This window comes from Phacochoerus africanus, chromosome 4 (assembly GCF_016906955.1).
Source record: "Phacochoerus africanus isolate WHEZ1 chromosome 4, ROS_Pafr_v1, whole genome shotgun sequence".
NCBI lineage: Eukaryota > Metazoa > Chordata > Mammalia > Artiodactyla > Suidae > Phacochoerus > Phacochoerus africanus.
In genome coordinates, this window is record NC_062547.1 from 79,152,910 (window position 1) to 79,176,748 (window position 23,839).

At 42.6% G+C, this 23,839-nt stretch overlaps 1 protein-coding gene, 1 long non-coding RNA gene and 1 pseudogene across 4 annotated transcripts in view; 2 read left to right on the forward strand and 1 right to left on the reverse strand.

The window, feature by feature from the left end:
• Nucleotides 1-4,572, reverse strand: part of RUFY1 (RUN and FYVE domain containing 1) — a 47,889-nt gene extending 43,317 nt beyond the window's left edge. For 2 of the 3 annotated variants that reach the window (XM_047777882.1, XM_047777884.1), the window contains exon 1: nucleotides 4,260-4,572. In XM_047777882.1, coding sequence (XP_047633838.1) covers nucleotides 4,260-4,554 — 295 coding nt within the window. In that variant the 5' untranslated portion in view covers nucleotides 4,555-4,572. The remainder of the gene's footprint in view (nucleotides 1-4,259) is intronic. The other variant, XM_047777881.1, reaches the window with a different exon arrangement.
• Nucleotides 4,557-12,401, forward strand: LOC125126018 (uncharacterized). Its single transcript, XR_007134495.1, has 3 exons — nucleotides 4,557-4,953; nucleotides 6,285-6,344; nucleotides 12,285-12,401. It is a non-coding gene; the product is annotated as an uncharacterized LOC125126018 (long non-coding RNA).
• Nucleotides 12,402-23,416: 11,015 nt separating this feature from the next.
• LOC125126622 (uncharacterized) lies at nucleotides 23,417-23,528 on the forward strand (annotated as a pseudogene).
• The last annotated feature ends 311 nt before the right edge of the window (nucleotides 23,529-23,839 follow it).

Here is a 23,839-nt window from a genome sequence, read left to right on the forward strand (position 1 = left end):
TTTTGTAAATGAAACCGTTGGCATTAAATGAACTCAGCTGCTTTCCCATTTCAACTCCATCAGTCGTCGCTTTGAGAGTAAAAAAGTCTGCAATCAATACAAATACTCCTAGCAAATGCTTACGAAGTGTCCTCTCAAGCCCTGGAAATTGTCATTCTATAATTTAAAAATGTAGACCATAAACCTTAACAGTCCTGGCAGAAAAAATAAGACCCGGCCCGGCGCGCACCTCTCCGCAGCCGCTCGCTCATTCAGTCTTTTAAATGTTTGCTACTTGGGATTGGGGTGGGGTGGGGGTGGGGTAAGGATAATGTTTTAGTTTGTAGTTATTACAGCTGTCAAGTAGCTTTTCACGTTTAGAATCTTCTAGCATTTCTTATGCGAATTTTAAGTGCTTTTATACTGTGCAAGATAGGAAAAAAAAATGCAACTATGAGCCATAGACATCTTAGAGGGTTGCCAATTTGTTGTAACCTTTGGTATAGACAATTGGTATTCAGGTCAGGGAGTGAGATTTTTTCTTTTTTTTATTATTTGCAGGGCCGCACCGGTGCCATATAGAGGTTCCCAGGGTAGGGGTCCGATCAGAGCTGTAGCCACTAGTGTATGCCATAGCCGCAGCAACGTCAGATCCGAGCCAACCCATTGAGCAAGGCCAGGGTTTGAACCTGCATCCTCATGGATACTAGTCAGATTCATTTCCACTGAGCCACAATAGGTACTCCAGGGAGTGAGTTCTATAGAATTTTTTGTGTGTGTATGTGGTGGGGGGTTCTGGTTCTGAATTATAGAGAAGTGACTGGATTTTTTATAAATTTGAGTTTGTTTTGAATAGCCCTTGGTGTCTCAAAAGATCTTATGATACAGTATAGTATTATTCTGTACTGACAATAAAACCATCACTTTCCTAATTTTCAGGATTTTCCCTTATCTCAAAGGCTAACCTAAGGAGTTCAGCAATGTGAAATGAAAAAGTTATTTGTGTTTCATTTTGGAAGGAACTATATCACTTGTACAGGGGTGTTCTGATACATGAAAAATAAAATTTGCCATGAAAAACAATGGAGAAAGGCATAATACATACCACCTACTTAATAGCAAATATATATCTAAATAATTTTAAAATTAAAGAATGCCTTCTTCATGGATAAACAACAAGGTCCTGCTGTGTAGCACAAGGAATTACATTCAATATCCTGTGATAAACCATAATGGAAAAGAATATGAAAAAGAGTGTGTGTGTGTGTGTGTATATATATAACTGAGTCAGTGCTCTATAGCAGAAATTAACACACCACTGTAAATCAACTAAACCTCAATAAAACAAATTTTAAAAAGGAGTGCCTTCTTCAGTGACTTTTGTTATTCAACCTTGAGGAGGAGGAGGAATCAGTCTAAAAAGCACAATGTAGAACCTTGTGTGTGTGTATGTCCTGTGGTTTGTGTGAAAACTGTGAGGGTAGAGATGAAGGCACATACTATGTCATGCTATGTCGTGCACAGACACTCTGAAATACAGTAGGATTGAGGACAGTTTTAGGGAAGGAGCACTTACTCTACACTGAGTGTTCTTTTGTAGGGTTTGTTTTGTTTTACCATGTATTACCTTTAAAAAAATACCAAAAAGCCAAACAAGACAACTTCAGAGAATGCAATCATTGTGGCAAGTTGGGCTACCAGAGCCCACGTGGGGTAACACTTTAAAACAAGTATTCAGAGCATTCCACAACATTCCACAGCATTTTCCTTAAACCTGTATCACTCAACAAATTTTATCTGGCAAGAGTGCTGCTCACATTCAGTCTCTGCTCCTCCACTGCTGCCTCTCAACAATCTCTGTCCCCATAGCTTGTGCAAGCAGATAAGCAGAGCAATGAAAAAGAGACAAGATGAGCCGGTCCTGGCTGGAGTGGTAGCCACTGTCTTCTCCTGACTTGCTTTTCTGAGGCCTCTGCAGAGGATGCTACCCAAGGTCCATTTCCTTCTCCCCATCGCTACTTGATGGCTTCAAAGCTGGGTCACCGTTAGGGACTAGCTACATAGCTCATCCCAAGCTGGTTCCCACACTTCTGCCTTTGCTAAGCCATGTTCACAATTTTTGCCAGATCTAAGTGGCAGTTATCTAATATTTTCTTTAAATTGACTAATTTAAAATCCTAAGTATATATTTTGGCATTTTACGTATAAAGTTATTTAAAGGCATTGAGGCATGGAGGTGATGTGACTAAGAAAGAGCACAGGTTTAACAGGCAGCCTGTCTTTCTCGGCTCTGCCATTTCTAAGTAACTTGGTCGAGTTACTTCTCTTTAATTCAGCTTCCCTCTTTATAAACAGGGGAAAATAAGAGTACCTGTCACATGGGGCGGGCCACGTGGGCAGAGGTCTGAAATCAATCTCGCCCTCTCATGGCCCTAGAGGACTGCAACTTCCGGCAGGGATGCAACTTCCTGTCTGTTTGGGGGCGATCCTGCCCAGTACCTGCCTAATGTGCTGTGGCGCTGCTAGCCTGGGGTAGGCCAGTGGATATCTGGCCCTGTCGTTTGATTTAAAGTTTGACCCCCCCAATTCTCCCTGAGCCAGCAGTGGTGACGCAGTGCAGTCAGAGAAGGGTAGGGTGAGGCCCAGGTGCAGTCAGAGTGGACCAGGGTGCTGAGAACCTGTCCCAGGGAGGCAGCAGCAGGTGGGACCACATGGCAGCCCAGCTCCAAGGCCCCCACGAATGCTCCTCAGTTCCATCAGACTCCACTTACAAAATACAAATTCAAGGATAAAATTAATAAGGTTTTCCATTGTGGGGCACGTATGAGTGCCTAGTCCTATGTGATCACACTGATCCAAGCCTGCACTGATCCGTACACCATAAAGCCAGTTCTGCTATCACCCAGGATTATTGTGAAGATGAAATGAACTAATATAGATACAGATCTAAGGCTAATATTTGGCACCTAGGAAGCACAATATAAGTGCTGGCTATTTATAGCATGACCATAAGTGGGGAAAACAAGTGTTTTTCAAATATGCATTTGTTCAACAAATATTTATTATTCTGCATTAGGCACAGTTCTAGGCACTGGCACATTTTATTTACTGCCAAACAGTTAACATGTATTACTTGCTTACTACCTAAGAGGCCTCCAGAAGATCCTATGCCTTGACTCTGAGCATATAATTAAGTATCTACTGATGTGTGTAAGGGTGGCGAGATAGTGGGAACTAGACTCCTGAGTTGAACAGGCTTCTTCATTACTTTCCAGTCCTACTTTCCACTGCTGGAATCTAAAGTCAGATTTTAAACTTTACTCATTAATCTTTCTTAACCACTGAATTGGTCCCAAATCACTATTTTGGTGCCATCGCTGACTTCTACAGCCAGTTTACCAGTGGATAGGATGGAATCAAAAAAACTCAGTCACACTATAATGCTTCATAGACAGCACTTCAGTCTTTAGTGAGCTGTGCCCCACAGCACTCTCTATGATGGAAATGTTTTCACTGTACTAGCCACATGGAGGCTACTGGGCATTTAAAATGTGGCTGTTGTGACTGAGAAACTAAATTTTTAATGTTTAAATATCACATGTAGGTAGTGGCTACTGTATTGATTAGCATAGCTCTAAATATTTGGCTTTATAGGACTTTCTAAGTCGTATTCTATCATAATCATTCTATTCTCACCTGCTGAAACTCTATTCTAGATGACAAAGGCTGAAAAAGTGTAAGAGATCACTGGATCAATCAAAAACATCTCTTATTTTACAGGCTGGGAAATGTGATAACTTGTCTGCAGCTGGTGGTAGAGCTCGCCCGGAACCCTCAATCCCTGACCTCCGCCTTGGTGCTTTGACTCAGCGGAGAGCAGGGATGCATGCGGTCGACAACTTGGAGGTGTGAGCCGGCATGGCATTTTGGGATTTAAAGAAGAGAATGGTGCGGATTCACTTTTCAAGTCCTTTTAAAATTAACACAGACTTCCCAAGCTTAAATGCGTACATTTTTAAATCTTAAGACACCAAAAGAGAATAAAAATGCTGCTGGGGAACATAACTGGAGGTGGAGTCACTCTAATCTCAGGCCATCCACGCCCACCAATTTATCTTGGCTTGAACGCACGGTATAGGTTAAGGCGTGTTAACAGGATGGTTTTTTAACAACTCGTCTAACAGGGGAGTCGGTTAAACACACTCGCCAACCTGTCTCTCACTGCGAAACCGGCAACCGCCCGGCGAAATGCAAGCAGGGCGCGCCTGGCCGGAGCCTACCTGCGCGCACCGCGCCATCCGCGCCGCCATCCGCGCCGCTCAGCCCCGCGGCCGCGCGCAGCGCGCTCCCGCAGCTCGCCGACAGGTTGCCGGTGGCCTTCCGCGCCAGGGTCAGGATGGGGGCTGACCAGCCTTCCGCCGCCGCCCGGGCCTTCGCTGCGCTCCGCTGCTCGCCTGGGCCCGGCAACTGGCGCCGGTCCACGATCTCAAACTCTTCTCCCGGCTCCGGCCCCGGCGCTGGCCCGGGCTCCTGCCCCGCCCGGGAGCCGTCTTCCCCGTCGGCCATCTTGGTCATGTCACGTGGCCCCGGCGGGCGGCTGACCCGGCGAGGCCGGCGCGCGGGCGGGTGTTTTCGCGCTCTTGCTGCTCTGTTTCCCTGTTCGTGACGGTCTTCTTCCTCTTTCCCGTCCTCCTTTCCTGTTTTTTACTTTAAAACAGCTGGGGAAAATACGAATCGTAAGAAGCACCCACATTCTCATCAGCTGGGAGGACTTGTTTCCGTGGAAGTTATTCTTGGACTTTCTCCTTTTATTTGGTGCATCCAGCCCGGCTTAGAACACAGCGCACATGGCCGTTGTTTTCTTTGTGACACTTTACCCTCATTTTCATTTTATTTTAGAACTTTTTCTACTTGGTCATTTTTCTGGAGTAGTCGTCAAGCCCTAAAAAAGCGAGTAAGGAAACTCTGGGACAGGTGAGGCAGGAAAGCAGTTTTTTTTTTTTTTTTTAATTAAATAAATAGGACAGCTTGGCAGGAAAGAGCACAGTGGTGGACTGGGAATCAGAAGGTCTGGATTCTGCTATTAATTAATTAGTTAAATGGTAATACTTATAAAACTTAGCACATTACTAAGTAAGTCACACATGACAGGAACATTAGTTGTTTTTTACTGAAGGGTGTGGCTTGGACAAGATACTCTCCACTCATAGGGTATTACAGTCTATTTTCCCCATGAAGGGATTATGTCTAAATAGAAATTCGAATTTCACTAGCATTTGACGCTTTGTTTGCAAAGTGCTGCATTTGGGCCTTATCAAACCAGGAGACTGTTTTGTTTGCCTCCCAGAGTGTTTAAAGTTAAAGTTGTTGCAGATATTTATTTATTTTTATTTTTGTTTTTTGTTTTCTTCTGAGTGCCAGACCTGCAGCACGTGGAACAACGCAGATCTGAGCCGATTCTGTAGCCTACATTGGGTGGAGCCAGAGATCGAACCCACATTCTCATGGACACTTTCTCAGATTTTTACCTCGCAGAGCCACGAGGGGAATTCCTATTGCAGATATTTAGAAATCAAAGGATTCCACATAAAAATCTGGATTTGGGGGAGTTCCCGTCGTGGCGCAGTGCTTAACGAATCCGACTAGGAACCATGAGGTTGCAGGTTCGATCCCTGGCCTTGCTTAGTGGGTTAAGGATTCCTCGTGAGCTGTGGTGTAGATCGCAGACGTGGCTCGGATCTGGTGTAGCTATGGCTGTGATGTAGGCCGTCCGCTACGGCTCTGATTGGATCCCTAGCCTGGGAACCTCCATATGCCGCGGGAAGCGGCCCTAGAAAAGCCAAAAAAAAAAAAAAAAGAAAGAAAAAAAAGAAAGAAAGAAAGAAAAGAAGTCTGGACTTTGGCCTGGTCTTGAAACATTGGAAGCTTTTGCAACTCAGTATATTCTCTGATTGCAGTGAACTGATGGAGTGGATGATGGCTGTCCTTTTAGAAGCCCAGGTTTTCCTGGTATCTTTGTTACCAGCTTTTATGATCTTTCTGGCCACTGAAGGCCAGTTGTTTTCTGTTTGAAAGAGTGTAGCTGGAAAGTGGCCTCGGTATACTTGCACCAGTTAAGTCTCAGAGTCAGAGTTTTGGGTGAAGCAGAAAGAACAGTTTTATTGCTTTGACAGGCAAAGGAAGCCATTGTAGGCTAATGCCTCAAAACTGTGTCCTGCCTTGAGAGGGTATAGAAAGGGTTTTATAGGTTTAGCTCAGAAGACAGGTTTATTGATTAAAGCGTCTACATTATTCTCCCTCCATAGATCATTTCAGAGTCGTCAAGCCCGGCGTCAGTTTGGTGATGGTTTCTGGTTGTCCTCAGGGTAAGCATTCTTTGATCTCATGGTTTCTAGTCAGATTCGCTTCTGCTGCACCATGATGAGAACTACGAAAAGGCCTCGATTTTGAGAGCTGATTTGGAGTATCAAGTGGTAACACCTCATGATGTCTATAATTTAAAATACTTCAGCACAAGAAAATATTTGGAGCAAACATGGCAAGAGCTTGACAGTTTTGAAATCTAGGTCTGAGTATAGGAGAATTGTTACGTATTTCTACTCTTCTGAATGTCTGACTTTTCATAATAAAAAAATAAAAAGATACATAAAAAACTGAATCCATGTGAAACAGGAGCCAGCATTTCAGAAAGACTGAAAAGTCCTCAGAAAAAGTTTGATTGAGATTTAATTTTGAATAATGAAAACAAAAATTATGAAAATAAGTTTATCTTATATTTAACAAAATTTGGAATGTGTTTGCAACCATGTGCTAGTTTTCATAAAGCATAAAGAATGAACAAGTGCTGATAATTGCTGATTTTTTGGCACAATTTTCTGAAAAAGATATAACATTGTTCATTTCATATCTGACTCATGGTGAGTCAGAAAGAGAGTCCAACAATATTTAGGCTTCATCTTTTTTCTCAAGGCCTCTTTAATCCTGTGGTAGCTGTCTTTTTTTTTTTTTTTTTTTGGCTACCTTTTTGTTTTGTTTGTATCTCTTTTCATATAGTTAGTGCTCAAGCTAATTGGCCAGAAGAGTAAAGTAATATTCCATTCTCTATGCTATTTCATCTTTCTTTTTTTGTTTTTGTTTTGTTTTTGTTTTTGTTTTGGCTATGCCCATTGCATGTGGAAGTTCCCGGGCCAGGGATCAAACCCAAGGCACAGGAGGCACAATGCCGGATCCTTAACCCACTGAACCACCAGGGAACTCCGTGCTATTCATCCTTCAGGATATGTTTGTGGGATGTCTCAGAGCAAAAAACAAGCCATTTTGAAATATTAATTACTCTATGTTTGAGCCTATCTAAACTTACTCTTCATTTTTGTTTTAAGTTTATTATTTTTTCCAATCATTCTATTTTGAAACTCCTATTGGATCAGCAGCACTGGTTTTCTTTTCTGCCGCTCTTATGTGGCAGTGGCTTTGTGTGGGATTGGGTGAACTTGAGCATAGCTTTGTTAATTCTGTGGAATCTTGCATCTGTGTGCAAATTTACAGCTTCACTGTAAATCACTGTACAGTTGATTTGCATTGTAGATATCTGACAGCTAGCTACAGACTGGCTAGTCACAGGCCCAGTACAGGAGGAATGATGTTTTGGGGTTCAGCAGGAAGTGAACTTTGAGTAGGGACTGATTTTATAAGTGATACTCTTAATATAGTCACTAGTGAATATTTTAAAATTATGGAGACTTTTTTTTTTTTAGGTCTGCACTCATGGCATATGGAGGTTCCCAGGCTAGAGGTCAAATCGGAGCTACAGCTGCTGACCTATGCCACAGCCATAGCATCACAAGATCCAAGCCATGTCTTCGACCTACACAACAGCTCACGGCAACACCAGATCCTTAACCCACTGAGGGAGGCCAGGGATTGAACCCGCAATCTCATGGTTCCTAGTTGGATTCATTTCTGCTGTGCCACAATGGGAACTCCAACATTGCAGAGATTTTGAGTCTCTCAGTGACTTTGGAACTGCAGGGACTTGGGTGAAATATCCTCAGATGATGAGGGTGCCCTCTATTTTCAGTTTAGAACTGTAGAACTTGTGGTTATAACTGAATTGATGTAGATGCTGTTGCTGAGATGGCATCGAAGTATGGCTTTTTAAAGGATAACTAACTAAAAGGAAAACACTGTTTCCCTCCTCGCAAGACTTCTAACACTAACTGCCCAGAGTTAGTGCAGATCTCACAGGGTAAGGGCTTAGGCCAACAAGACTGTCCCCTCATTGAGACAGCAATCTAGGCCTACCGTAAAACCGAGTCCCCCTAAAACCTAGTTCACTTACTGAGTTTGTGATGGCGCTATCCAAAACTTTAGGCCTTTTCTTGTCCCCTCACCTCAATCTTGTGCTAGCTGAATCCTGATCAACCAGAGTCGATGACTAAAATTGCTATTGTCTGTAATATCAATAATGACTAAAATCACTGTTGTAGATTTCATCCTTAATGTACAAGCTTAGGTGGTTTCTCCAGGGCAAGATGAGCTCACAGCTCCCCAGGCTGTGGACCACCTGGGCTAGAGAATCCTAAGCTGGAGACATCCTATCCTGATCTTTGAAATTATGATTAAGAAATGTCACAGAAATATCACAAGATGATGATTAAATCCCAGCTTCTTTGTTCTTCCCCTTTAAAAACATCCCTGACTCAAAGACCAAGTTGGAGTGGATCTGAGGCTGGTTTCCTACTCCCTTACTTGGTGCCCTTTATTTATTTATTTGGTCTTTTTGCTATTTCTTGGGCTGCTCCCGCGGCATATGGAGATTCCCAGGCTAGGGGTCTAATCGGAGCTGTAGCCACCAGCCTACACCAGAGCCACAGCAACACGGGATCTGCAACCTCATGGTTCCTTGTCGGATTCGTCAACCACTGCACCACGACGGGAACTCCGGTGCCCTTTAAATAAATCCTTACTTTGCTGCGAACACCTGCTGTCAGACTTTGGTTTTCTGTGCCACAGACACAAGAGCCCTTGCTTGGTGACACAGGTCCTTCGGACTGGCTATAAATGTGGCAATCCCCACAACCCCCTCCTCAGATTTCGTAACTTGCTAGAATGACTCACAGAACTCAGGAAAATGCTTTTTTTAACTATTACTGTTTATTGTAAGGATATAACTCAGAAACAGTCAAATGGAAGAGATGAACAGGGCAAGATACGTGGGAAGGGGTTTGGGGCTTTCATTCCCTCCCTTGGAGCTTTACCCTGCCAGCACCTTGCTGTGAACCCTATTGTTCAGTTTTAATGGAGGGTCAATTATATAGGCATGTTTGATTAAATTATTGATCATTGGTGATTGAATTCAATCTCTACCCTTTCCCCTCCTCCCAGAAGGCGGGGTGGGGTGGGCATGAACATTCCAATTCCCTAATTACTTGATTCTTCTGTCAGTCAGCCCTTATCCTCCTCATTAAAGAGTCACCTCATTAGCATAAACTCAAGTAGGTTGAAATAGGGCTTATTAGAAATAACAAAAAATGTTCCCATCTCTTTTTCACTCAAGAAATTACAGGGGTTTTAGGGAACTCTGTGCTGGGAACTAGAAGCAGAGATCACATATGCCTTTCTTTTTTTTTTTCTTTTTCTTGGTCTCACGCTTGGCCTGTGGAAATCTCCAGGCCAGGGATCCAACCCACAGTGCAGTTGCAGTTGAGGCCTGGGCCACAGCTATGGCAACGCTGGATCCTTAACCCACCTTGCCACAAGGGAGCTTCCTTCAGTATACCATTCTTTTTTTTTAGAAACACTTTTATTTATTTATTTATTTTTGTCTTTTTGCTATTTCTTGGGCCGCTCCCGCGGCATATGGAGGTTCCCAGGCTAGGGGTCGAATCAGAGCTGTAGCCACCGGCCTACGCCAGAGCCACAGCAACTCGGGATCCGAGCCGCGTCTGCAACCTACAGCACAGCTCACGGCAACGCCGGATCGTTAACCCACTGAGCAAGGGCAGGGACCGAACCCGCAACCTCATGGTTCCTAGTCGGATTCGTTAACCACTGCGCCACGATGGGAACTCCCAGTATACCATTCTTAATATGTAAAACAGTTATTTAATGAAAATAATATTGTGTTCATTCAAAAATAGTCAGCTCACTTGCAAAAACGTTGAGCTGAGAATTTGGAAAGTGAATTTGCATAATGTGTCCCTAATAGAGAGAGACTTCATTATGTCAGTGAGTGACCTACGCGTTTCCTGCTTGGCAGCCTGCCATGGCTGTGTAGTGGTGGAGAGAATCTTGAGTGCCGCTCAACTTGTGCTTTCAGAGGAGATACCAAGAAACGTGGCCTTTCAAGCCCCTACCAGTGACTTCAAAACAATGGACTTTCTGATTTGGTAGCATTTCCCATAACAAGTCACATAAATTTGCATAATACTCCCCCCGCCCCACATTTTATTATGAAAAAATTTAAACGTAGAGTATGTATAACATTTACCAGGTCTATCTATGTATTTATCCCTATGTCCATCCATTAATCCATCTCAGTTTTTGATGTATTTCAAAGGAGACTCCAGCCTCTAATACTTAAAAAAAATTATTTAGAAATAATTTCAGGAGTTCCCTGGTGGCTTAGTGGATTAAGGAACTGGCATTGTCACTGCTGTGGCATGGGTTCAATCCCTGGCCCGGGAACTTCCTCATGCTGTGGGTGTGCCCACCCCCCCCAAAAGAAATAATTTAATCTTACAGCAGAGTTGTGAAGTATAAAGATAGCAGAGTACAACTGTATACCCTTTACCCAGATTCACCTGTGGTTAACATTTTACTTTATGTGTGTTATCGTTTGCATGTGCTCTTTCTCTGTCTGTATTTATATATGTACATTTTCCCCCCTGGACTTTTCTTGAGGGCATATTACATACATCATGACCCATTACCCTTAAACCCTTCAGAATATATTTCTTAAGAACTGGGATATTCTCTTTTATAACTGTGGTAAAGTTATCAACTTCAGTGTATTTAACATTGAAACATTTATATTAATTCCTAACTTAAAAAAATGGGAGTTCCCTTCCTGGCACAGTGGAAACAACTAGGAACATGAGGTTGCGGATTCGATCCCTGGCCTTGCTTAGTGGGTTAAGGATCTGGCGTTGCTGTGAGCTGTGGTGTAGGCTGGCAGCTACAGCTTTGATTGGACCCCTAGCCTGGGAACCACCACATGCCACGGGTGCGGCCCTAGAAAATACAGAAAAATAAAAAAATAAAACAAAAAAAAAGATTGCACAACACTGTGCAGATGTTACAAGTTCATGGGCTGGACGCTTGCAGCCAAACAAACTGAAGCATCAGAGTTTGGAGCAGATAAATGTTTCCTGCAGGGTGAATTGGTGGCTCCTACCCCAAAACCCTGAAGGGCTTCAGCAAAGTTTTTTTTTTTTGACCCCCTCCCCATGTGGAAGTTTTCAGGCCAGGAGTTGACCCAAGCTGCTACAGTGACAACTCGGGATCCTTAACTTGCTGCTCCTCAAGAGACCTTGGCAAAGCATTTTTAAAGACAAAGTGAGGGAGGGGTGTCCCGGAGTGTGTGATCAGCTCATGCACATTCTCTGCTTGGTTGGAAAGTGTCAGAAGGTCTGGGAGCTAGGTGCTTACCATTATCAGTAGTTACTTTCTTCCGGAACCTAGTGGTTTTAGCATCTGAATAACTCAGGAAATATGCATCAGATACTATTATCTAGGTACGTCAGAGAGGAGCTATAGCATGAGGATATTCGGGAGAGGTCTGCCCTGGGAAGGGCCCATAGCGTCCAACTCAGTTACATGGAGCTTTCCTCATTTATTTTATCAGTTCCCTATTGTTGGATATGTAGATAGTTTTCTAATTTTCAATATCTAAATAACACTCTTTGTGTTCTTATCTCCTAGAAAACTTTCTGAGAGTGGAATTTTGGGGTCAAAATAATTTAATATATATAAAAAAAAAATCTTTGCAGGAGTTCCCGTCGTGGCGCAGCAGAAATGAATCCGACGAGGAACCATGAGGTTGTGGGTTTGATCCCTGGTCTTGCTCAGTGGGTTAAGGATCCGGCATTGCCTTGAGCTGTGGGGTAGGTCACAAACACGGCTCGGATCTGGCATTGCTGTGGCTGTGGCATAGGCCGGCAGCTGTAGCTCCGATTAGACCCCTAGCCTGGAAATCTCCATGTGCCGAGGGTGCAGCCATAAAAAGCAAAAAAACCAAACCAAAACAAAATAAAAACAACTTTGCAGTAGACTGCCAAGTGAAGATTGTGCACTTCTCCTAACAGGTTATGAAAATGATCACTTTCCTCCATCTTCACAGCACTCGATATTATCAACCTTTAAAAATGTGGGCCTAACAGATGGCCAACAAACACATGAAAAAATGCTCAACATCGCTGGTTATAAGAGAAATGCAAATCAAAACTACCATGAGATATCACCTCACACCAGTCAGAATGGCCATCATTAATAAATCCACAAATAACAAGTGCTGGAGGGGCTGTGGAGAAAAGGGAACCCTCCTACACTGTTGGTGGGAATGTAAACTGGTACAGCCACTGTGGAGAACAGTTTGGAGATACCTTAGAAATCTATCCATAGAACTTCCATATGACCCCGCAATCCCACTCTTGGGCATCTATCCGGACAAAACTCTACTTAAAAGAGACACATGCACCCGCATGTTCATTGCAGCCCTATTCACAATAGCCAGGACATGGAAACAACCCAAATGTCCATCGACAGAAGATTGGATTCGGAAGAGGTGGTATATATACACAATGGAATACTACTCAGCCATAAAAAAGAATGACATAATGCCATTTGCAGCAACATGGATGGAACTAGAGAATCTCATACTGAGTGAAATGAGCCAGAAAGACAAAGACAAATACCATATGATATCACTTATAACTGGAATCTAATATCCAGCACAAATGAACATCTCCTCAGAAAAGAAAATCATGGACTTGGAGAAGAGACTTGTGGCTGCCTGATGGGAGGGGGAGGGAGTGGGAGGGATCGGGAGCTTGGGCTTACCAGACACAACTTAGAATAGATTTACAAGGAGATCCTGCTGAATAGCATTGAGAACTATGTCTAGATACTCATGTTGCAACAGAAGAAAGGCTGGGGGGAAAATGTAATGTATACATGTAAGGATAACCTGACCCCCTTGCTGTACAGTGGGGAAAAAAAAAAATGTGGGCCTAATTTGATAAGCAAGAAAGATCTCTCACTTTTAAGTTGCATTTCTTTGATTAGTAATATAGGCACAATGTTAATGGCATGCCCGAGATCAATTCCCTCTTCATTTTTGCTAATTGAATGTTCATTTTGTTAGTGGGTTCAGCCCTAGGTGGGATACTTATATATATATATATATATATTTAATTGTTTATTTATTTGTCTTTTTGCCATTTCTAGGGCCGCTCCCGCGGCATATGGAGGTTCCCAGGTTAGGGGTCCAATCGGAGCTGTAGCCTCCGGTCTACGCCAGAGCCACAGCAACACGGGATCCGAGCCGCATCTGTGATCTACACCACAGCTCACGGCAACGCCAGATCGTTAACCCACTGAGCAAGGGCAGGGACCGAACCCGCAACCTCATGGTTCCTAGTCGGATTCTTAACCACTGCGCCACCACTGCGCCACGACGGGAACTCCAGGATACTTATATTTATTACCTCCCTGGCAGCTAGGAGGGCATAGTTCTGACAGATGAGCTATAACTAGTGTGTTGGGGCTTTTGGGAAGTCTTTTGCTTTTCCTGATAAGTGGGAAAGCATGTAATATTTACTGTGTTTGTCTGTGTATTCGTCTGCTGATGATCCACGTTCCTTTCCCTTTTTTCCTGCCTTGAGTGTAAACATGATGCTTGGAGCCATGGCAGCCATTTGGGCATCATAGTGTGATGTGCATGAGGCAATAGTCAAGGTAAATAATTGTTTGCTTAAGCCACAGTAAATCTCTTACTTGGAGCTGCAAGTAATCCTAATTGATGTACCTAGTGAACCTGAACTTCATTTTGTGTACTAGTTGCACAGTGTGTATCCTGCTGTGTGATAGTCCTTGGTTTGCCTGTCTGGCTCCTCTCTATAGTGGGAGCTCCTTGAGGAAAGGGACCACCTGACAATCCTGCCCACTTCTGTTTGGCCGAGCAGACATAGATTGGGTGCTTGTTAAAGTGTGTTTCGAAAGAATGAACGATATAATTTAATTCCATATGCAAATTATTTTAAAAATGGAGAGTCCAGGATGGATATTTACTTTTTAGTGTCGATGGCTCCTCCAGGCCTTTTCCTGAACCAAGATTCTCAAACTCTTGTCTTTTTACTTCTTTATCAGTATGAGAAATTCTCATTCTCCTCTAAGGCTGTGTCTTCTAATCTTTTTCATATTATGACTCGGAACATGATGATGTTTGTTGTAAAACACAACGTTATAAATGGATGGAGGGTTTCTTGCTGCACTTGGGGAGTCTGGCTTCCCCAGACTTCATTGGGTCGCCCCTTGACCAAAAGCATCAGTATCTCTAAACAGCTAATAGCCCAACAGTCTCACTATCCTGGAAGCTCTGTTCTGCTCTATGGAGAGATGAAGCCTTTTCTGCTTCCCAGGGAGGAGTTTCATGAATACTTTTTAATTTATGCCAAAATAAATACACACTACGACTATGTAACAAATATCAGTTTGGCTCCATCTAGTGGTCTAAAATGGATTTGAGTGTCTGACTATCCAAGATTTGACAGTTTGCATCCTTCCATCCATCCATGCTTATCCATCCATTTATCTTTTTTTTTCTTTTTGGCTGTTCCTGCAGCATGTGAAAGTTCCTGGGCCAGGGATTGGGCCCTAGCCTCTGCAGTGACAATGCTGGATCCGTAACCCTCTGTGCCACAAGAGAACCCCATCCATTCATTTATCTTGATCCATCCTTCAATTCATCCACATCCATTCTCCTATCCATCAGTCTATCCACCCACCCATCCATCCATCCACCTATCAATTATCCATGAATCCATCCATCCACCCATCCATCCTCCCATCCATCCTTCAATCCATTTACATCCTATAAGGCCCTGTGTGATGTGACCTCTGCCAATCTTTCTGCCTCCATTTCATATCATTATATGTGGATCTGTTAAGTTCCATATGATTTTACTTATTTATTTGTTTTATTATTATTTTTTAGGGCCACACCCAAGGCATATGGAAGTTCACAGGCTAGGGGTCCAACTGGAGCTGTAGCTGCTGGCCTACACCACAGCCACAGCAATGCTGGATCCTTAACCCACTGAGTGAGGCCAGGGATCAAATCCACATACTTCTGGATACTAGTTGGGGTCTTAACCTACTGTGCCACAATGAGAATTCCTTGTTTGTTTCTTAAACACATCACACTTGTTCTTTACACGTGCTTTTCCCCCTCTGCTGGGAATGAATTTCTCCCAGACTGAGGATGACTAAATTATTAAATCATCATCCTTCATAGGAAGGGGCATATATCTAAAATATACACCCTTCCAGCCCCCAGTCCCTTTTTGTCACTTCGCCCAGTTGTATTTCCTTTGTAGTACTTATCACTTCCTGACATTTTCCTTTTAGGGTTTTATTTAGTATTGTTTCCTCCCCTCACTTGAATGTGGCTCAGAGGGGGAGCATATTTCTCTTGTTCACGGATGTATCCCCCTGCTCAGAACAAACTACCCTCATAATTAGAGATTTTAAACAACAACAGTTTATTTCACACTCACACCGCACGGCCATCTCGATGGGCAGAGCCGTTCCCCAGTCTTCTCACTTAGTGTCCCGGCTGGCAGGTCTCATCCCCTGGAACAGCCTTTATTATCCCTGCAGGGGGAAGGGGACAGAGAAAAAAGTGACCTGCCCCTAAAGCCTTCCTCACAGAGTTGAACCACGATCCTCTGATCACATTTCATCAGCCGGAGTGGATGCTTGGCCATGCCTAAATTTAAGGGGGTGGGAAATACAGTCCCACCCTGTGCCTAGAAGAGCCAGAGCTGGAGGCGACCAAGACTGATGATCTCCACCTTGGCGGAACAGACACAAATGGAAACACCACAGGGGCTCAGCTGGAAGGGGTGGCAGGGCATACCTCCTGATACACAAAGAGCCAGTGCTCGTGCTCTTGGGTGGTGGTGGGGATGTGACAAAAAGGGCTCCCGGGGGATCGAATATGGCCCGAGTCTTGAAAGATGAGCAGCTGCTCACCTCCATCGGAGCGGGGGGTGGACAGAGCAAGCAGACAGAGTAAAGCCCAGAGGCCTGGAGTAGCTGCAGGACCTGCACTCTGTGCAGAATGGGAGATGGGCTTTGACTGATGGAATGGGTGATGGTGAGTCTGGAAAACTGAGTGCAGACCTCCGAGGGTGTTGATTGAGACTCTAAGTATTCTGGACTTTGTCCTATGAGTTACAGGGACAGTGACACTTGTAAAGCAGGGGAGTGACTTGTTTAGAATTGTGCTCGAGAAATTAAAGTGTGAGGGCAGGTGGCATGGTTAGAGGGCATATGAGAGCAAAGATGGGTGAGCCACCCCCTGGAAACCTTTCAGGGTCATCCAGGTGAGAGATGAGGAGGTCTGAATTGGGGCAGAACAGTCGGGCTTGCAAAAACTGATCCAACGTCAGAGACGTTCAAGAAGGAGGGTCTAGAGGACTTGTTACTGGAAGGCCACGGGGGAGACGGGGAGGGAGGAATGAAGGGGGCACTCAGTTTTCTGACCTGAGTACATGTGTGGTAGGGGCAGGGAGAAGAATTGTTCAGTGTGGACAGCCAGGTGGAGCGGTCCACGAGGGGGCAGGATGTGTGGACCCCTCAGAGCTCAGGGAGTCTGGCTGAGTGTGTCGCCTGCCACGTGAACAGTGCTGAAGGAATGCTGGGGTTAAGTGTCACCTCCATCTCCCCGTGAAGGAGCAGGGGTGTGGCTTTTTTTTTTTTTTTGATCTTTTTAGGGCCTAGCCTTCTGCATATGGAATTTCCCAGGCCAGGGGTTGAATCAGAGCTGCAGCTTCTGGCCTGCGCCACAGCCACAGCAACGCAGGATCCAAGCCGCATCTGTGACCTACACCAGAGTTCACAGCAACGCTGGATCCTTAACCCACTGTGCCTGGCCAGAGATTGAACCTCCATCCCAGAGCTCCAGAAATGCAGTGGATCCCTTCTTACCACAGTGGAAACTCCAGATTGTGTCCGTGATTTTTAGCTGCATTCGGTGGGAGACGTAGGGAAGGCTGGGCTGACTCTCTTATTTGGAACCAGAATCTCTTAATTGTTTTAAAGGAGATTTGAGAGACATTTTAAATTGTATTATAATTTTTCTTGGTGGGAAGTTTTATTTGAATAAATTAGTCTGCCATTACTAGGATCAAAATATTTCAAAATAAATCTATCAAGTTCCGTAATAAATTTGACTGAGATTATAATAGAATTGCATTCAATTTATAGATTAATATGAAGAAGACATTGGTATGTTTCTTCATCAGATGACCTTTTATAGCTTTTAAAAGAAAGTTTAAATTTCCTTCATAGTGGTCTTGTACACATTGGTTAACTTATAAATAATTTTTATATGCACATATATCTTTGCCTTTGTGTATAGTAGTCTTTTTTTTTTTTTTTCTGTCTTTTTGCCATTTCTTGGGCTGCTGTCACGGCATATGGAGGTTCCCAGGCTAGGGGTCTAATCAGAGGTGTAGCCACTGGCCTACGCCAGAGCCACAGTAATGAGGGATCCAAGCCGAGTCTGCAACCTACACCAAAGCTCATGGCAATGCCAGATCCTTAACCCACTGAGCAAGGCCAGGGATCAAACCCACAACCTCATGGTTCCTAGTTGGATTCGTTAACCATTGCACCATGACGGGAACTCCCTATAGTAGTCTTATTTACCTTAATTTTGTGTTGGTCTATGCTAGTGTGAATAAATTGATTTGTATATTTTTGTAAGAAATATTTGATCTGTATTTAGACTTCATAAATTTATAGTTTCTTTTCTTTTCTTTTTTTTTTTTTTTGCTTTTAGGGCCACTATACCTGCAGCATTTGGAAGTTCCCTGGCTCGGGGTCTAATCAGACCTGCAGCTGCCGGCTTACGCCACAGCCGCAGCAACGCAGATCCAAGCTGTGTCTGTGACCTAGACCACAATTCACAGCAATGCCAAATCCTTAACCCACTGATCGAGCCCAGGGATCGAAACCGAATCCTCATGGTTACTAGTTGGGTTCATTACCGCTGAGCTACACTGGGAATTCCCCATAAATTTATAGTTGGAAAAGTGATCTATATACCTGAATTGTTTCAAACATCTGTAAAAGTTTTCTAATAGGTCCATCCAAAGCTTACATGCTTATGATTCTACTTACAGGAGATTCTGGAAAAGGCAAAACTACGGGGATAGAAAACAGATCAGTGGTTGCCAGGGGTGAGGGATGGAGGAAGGGTTTAGCTAAAAAGGAGAAGTATGAGAGAGATTTTTGGTGCCAGAGAACTGTTACCATGATGAGTGAGAAATTATATCTTAATGTAGTTTTAACTTGCACTGCTCTTATTATAAGCCAGATTGAGTTTTTTTTTCATAGATTTACATGGCATTTTAAATTCTTTTTCTGTGATCTATCCATTTCTTTTGTCCATTTCTCTATTGGGTTGTTGCTTTTTTTTCCCTTTTCAGTGTTTCGGAGATCCTCACATATTAATGATAATAATCCTTTGTCTTATACGTTGCAAATATTTTTTTCATTTATCTCTTCACTTTGTGGTGTTTTTTGCCGTGCAGTTTGTACTTTAAAGTAATGAAGTATATACGTCTTTGTCCTATTGGTTCTGGATTTTGAGTCACAGATAGGAAATCAGAATTGTTTCAGATGGGAGTCATTGTGTGAGAAAATCTCTGAGGACCTTTGTGCCTGAGGTGATTTCTTTTTTTATTACTCTCATATTGCAGTGAAAATTTGACTGGATATGAAAAGCTAGGTTCTAGTTTCTCTTACTTTGAAAAATTTGACTAGTTTGTTTTGTGTCATTCAGTGTTCCATTGAAAAGTCTGATGTCAGTCTGATTATTATTCCATAGAAAATGGACTGTTCTTTTGTCTGGAAGCTTTTCAAATTTTCTCTTTGTCTTTGATCTGCTTAAATGACATTGTACTGTATGTGTGGTGTTTTTCCTCACGTCTTCTCTGTGGCACCCTGTGGCTTTTTCATCCAAGACGTTCTATCCTGCATTGATTCTGGGAAATTTATATCCATTTTTGCCTTCAAGAATTTCCTCTGATTCCTTCTGCTTTTTCTTTTGTGGGACTCTTTTTATCTAGATATTGACACTATCCTCTAAATCTCTTTCTGTTCTTTTTATTTAAAAAAATTTTTTAAGTTTTGGAGTTCCTGTCATGGCACAGTAGAAATCATGAGGTTGCGGGTTCAATCCCTGGCTTCGCTCAGTTGGTTAAGGATCTGGTGTTGCCGTGAGCTGTGGTGTAGGTCACAGACATGGCTCAGATCTGACGTTGCTGTGGCTGTGGCTGAGGCTGTGGCTGTGGCTGTGCGGCCCTAAAAAGCAAAAAAAGAAAAAAAAGGAAAAATTAAGTTTTTATTTTTTGGCCATGTCTGATGCGTGTGGAAGTTCCCGGGTGAGGGATCCATCCTGTGCCACAGCAGTGACACAAGCTGCCGCAGTGACAACTCCAGTTCCTTAACCCACTGAGATGCAGGAGAACTCTGTTCCTTTTAATATTCTCTAACCCATTACCCTTTCTAGCATACTTCTGGGAGAAGTCCTTCTGACCAATTCTTTTTTTTTTTTTTTGTCTTTTCTACGGCTGCTCCTATGGCATGTGGAGGTTCCCAGGCTAGGGGTCTAATTGGAGCTGTAGCCACCGGCCTATGCCAGAGCCACAGCAACTCGGGATCTGAGCCGCGTCTGCAACCTACACCACAGCTCACAGCAATGCCAGATCCTTAACCCACTGAGCAAGGGCAGGGATCGAACCTGCAACCTCATGATTCCTAGTCAGATTTGTTAACCACTGCGCCACAAGGGGAACTCCCAATTCTCTTTTCTTGTATTATTTGTACCAGCTATTGTGATCTTTATTTCTATGATTACGTTTTTGATACCTAATCTTTCCACTTATTTTTAAATTTTAATTTAATTTTATTTTTTCGCCACACCCTCGGCATGTGGAAGTTCCTGGGCCAGAGATCGAACCTGTCCCACAGCAGGGACCTAAGCTGCAACTGTGGCAATGCCGGATCCTTAGCCCACTGCACCACCACGGGGGAACTCCTTATTTTTTTTAAGTTTCTTTTTTGTTGTTGTTCTCATATCCTGTTGCTAATATAGCCCTTTATTTCCTTAAGCATGCTGATTTAAAGTCTCTGTCTTTACATGTATGTGTAACTTGGTCCCCATGCTGTACAGCAGGGAAAAAAAAAAAAAAACCCAAGTAAATAAATAAATAAAGTCTTTAGAGTCTAAAATCTTAAAAGTACTCTAGCCTCTCCCTTCTCTTTAACACTACAAAATGTTTACTACTTACTATCCAATCCTTTATCATTCCAAAGTCTTGTTATAGTAAATGATTCTTTATATTAAAATTCTCCTGTTTTAAAAAAAATGAATAAAGTCTCTGTCCTCTCTAACTCTTCCATTTCAGATGGTATGTTATCTGTCTCTCTCGCTCTCTCTTACATGTTGGTGTCTTTCTTTTGAGCTGGTTGTTCTCCTTGAATGTCGAGCTGTTTTGAGGGTATCAGACTCTCAGGCTGGCCATGGGATTGGGGAAGATGAGGCCCTAGACTGGTGATGAAGGAGTGGAGGGGGATGGGCCCCCAGATGGGCTCTGGGATCGCATCGAACCACCACTGATCACTCCTTGTTTGCTGCCAGGCATCTCTTCAGCTTTTTTTTTTAACCTTTGAATCCCTATGTTTAAAGGTAGCACCAAGAAGAGGCAGTTTCCATAGACTGTAAACCTCTAGTCATGGGGATTGGAGGAGAAGAGCAGAGGCACGATGCCCCATGAGCGTACACCTCTCTTCCACTTTTATGCATAGCAATTAAAAAATTGTGGTAAAATACACACAATGAAATCTTAACATTTTAACCATTTGTAGGCATAGAATTCAGTGGCATTAAATTTCACAGTGTTGTGTACCCAGCACCAGTATTTACACCCCAAACTTTGTCATCCTCCCCAACATAAACTCTGAACGAACCCTTTAAACACTAGGTCCCCCTTCCCCCTCTACCCAGCCCCTGGTAAACCTCTATTCCACTTTTTGTCTGTGAATTTGCCTATTCTAGGTACCTGATCTAAGTGGAATCAGATAATGTTTGGTTCTTCTGTGTTTGGGTATTTCACTAGACATGTTTTTAAGATCCATCTGTGTTACAGCAAATATCAAAATTTAACTGAATTTATTGTGGCACTCTTTTTGCAGTGTATGTGCATTACAAGTCATTATGTTCTACCGCAAACAAATACAATGTGATATACCAATTACATCTCAATACTGCTGGAGACAAATTCATTCCTTTTTATGGTGGAAGAGTATTCTTCATCAGCTGTCGTCTAAGCAGGGTTTAACACTGCCCTAACACCAACCCATGATCTGCAGCGTCCATGGTCCAGGCAGTTCCCACAGGTTTCTAGGAGGACATGGTATCCTAAAGAAATTGTTGGGGGCTGGGGGGCGGGGGTGAAAAGCTCTCCTCCAACCTGTCTACTCATTGCAACTTTTGGCTTAAATTTTAATTTCTTAAGAGTTTTCTCGGGAATCTTTTAAGGTGGGGCGTTAGTTCGTGGTATTCATGCCTCCTTCATTCTAGAGAGCAAGTCTGCAGCCCCTGCTGGTTTGCCAACTTGGCAGGAAGCAGAGCTATTGTGGCCTCGTTTTTTTTGTTTTTTGTTTTTGTTTTTTCTTTATCTTTTTAATTTAATTTAGTTTATTTTATTTTGTCTTTTTAGGGCTGCACTTGTGGCATATGGAAGTTCCCAGGCTAGGGGTCAAATTGGAGGTATAGCCACCAGCCTACACCACAGCTACAGCAATGCTGGATCCAAGCCATGTCTGTGACCTAGACCACAGCTCACGGCAACGCTGGATCCTTAACCCACTGAGCGAGGCCAGGGATCAAACCTGCAACCTCATGGATAATAGATTTGTTTCTGCTGAGCACAACAGGAACTCCCCATCTTTTAGGTTTTCTTAAAATGCCCTCCCCCATCTCACGATTCTAAACAAGATTCTAAATAGTCCTTTAGTACTATCATTGTTTTATCCTTTATATTTGGTATATCGATCTGTCTGGATTTATTTCTGTGTCTGTGATATGATGCAGTAATTTAACTTCTTCCCAAAATGTTAGCTGTTTATTTAAACATTTATTCAATACTTCATCTTTCCTCCACTTACCTGAAATGCACAATATCGATTTTTGTATGTTGAGGTTATACCTCTCCACTTTATTCTTTTATTAATTCTTTATTTATCAACTGATTCTCTTGAATTTTCTAGGCAAACAATTACATCTTTTGCAAAATATTGTCTTTTTTTTCTTTTCCAACATTTATATCTGTATCTTTTGCTTCTCTTGTTACTGGTTGCATACTTCTGGCTATGGCACTTGTTTCTTGCTATAGGTTTTTGGGAGAAGTTTTTTAATTTTATGAAGTTAAGCAAGCGTCTTTCTATTCTTCAAGTTGAAAATAAAATCAGGAATGAGATCAAACATTATAAAATGTAGAGAGATATTCCTCTCTTTACACCACTTCATTTTTACAAAGATCTACATTATTACATTAAAACATTAGTGTTTTTGCTTTGAACTGAAGAAACTCAAGAGGATTTTTGCTTTCACAAAAAAGGCAAAAATAGGGTTCAGTGTTTGCTTTGTAGAAGCAGAGGTGCCCCCAGCTGTGAGAATGGCCCCGCCAAGATCTTTTCCCAGGAATGACACTCAACACCTCAATATTGAGCTGCCATAGCTGTGAACCGTGTCTGTGAGCATCTGTGCTCTATCGCGATTACTTTGTGCATCCACTAGCAAGATGTGTAATTGCTTTTTGGTTTTATGACCATATTTTTTGCGTTTCTGAAAGATTTCATAGGATTGCTCCACTTTTGGATAAAGGGAGAAACCTGTAGTCAAGAAAATAAAATCTTTTTTCACTGATCTGTTAATGTGGAAAGAAGAGATTTTTCTACTCTTTTTTTTTTTAGTGGAGATTTTCTACTCTTAAACTATATTCTTTTTTCTACTTTATTTAAAATTTTTTTTATTATTATTGATTTACAGTGTCCTGTCAATTTCTGTTGTACAGCAAAGTGACCCAGTTTTATACACACACACACACACACACACACACACACACACACACATATTCTTTTTATCACATTGGCCTTTTGGCTAAGATCAGGTGTAGTATCTGTTCGTATCAGTTTAATATCTGATATATCCTCTATCCTTCTATTCTTGAAATAAATTCTGCTTGGTAACTATTATTTTTTTAGTAGAACGCTGTCTTCTATTTACTAATATTTTATTTAGAAAATTTGCTTTTGTGTTTGTAGGGATATTTTCCCTCCTTCCCTTCCTTCCCTCCTTCCATCTTTCTTCCCTTTTATTTATTTATTTTTATTTTTGGCCACACTTGCGGCATGCAGAGTTTCCTGGGCCAGGGATCGAACTCGCACCACACAGTGATGATGTCAGGTCTTTAACCTGCTGAGCCACCAGGGAAATCCTTTCTTTCTTTTAAAAAACAAGTCCTTGTTTATCTAGATTGGGTGTTATGATTATGGCAGCCTCCAA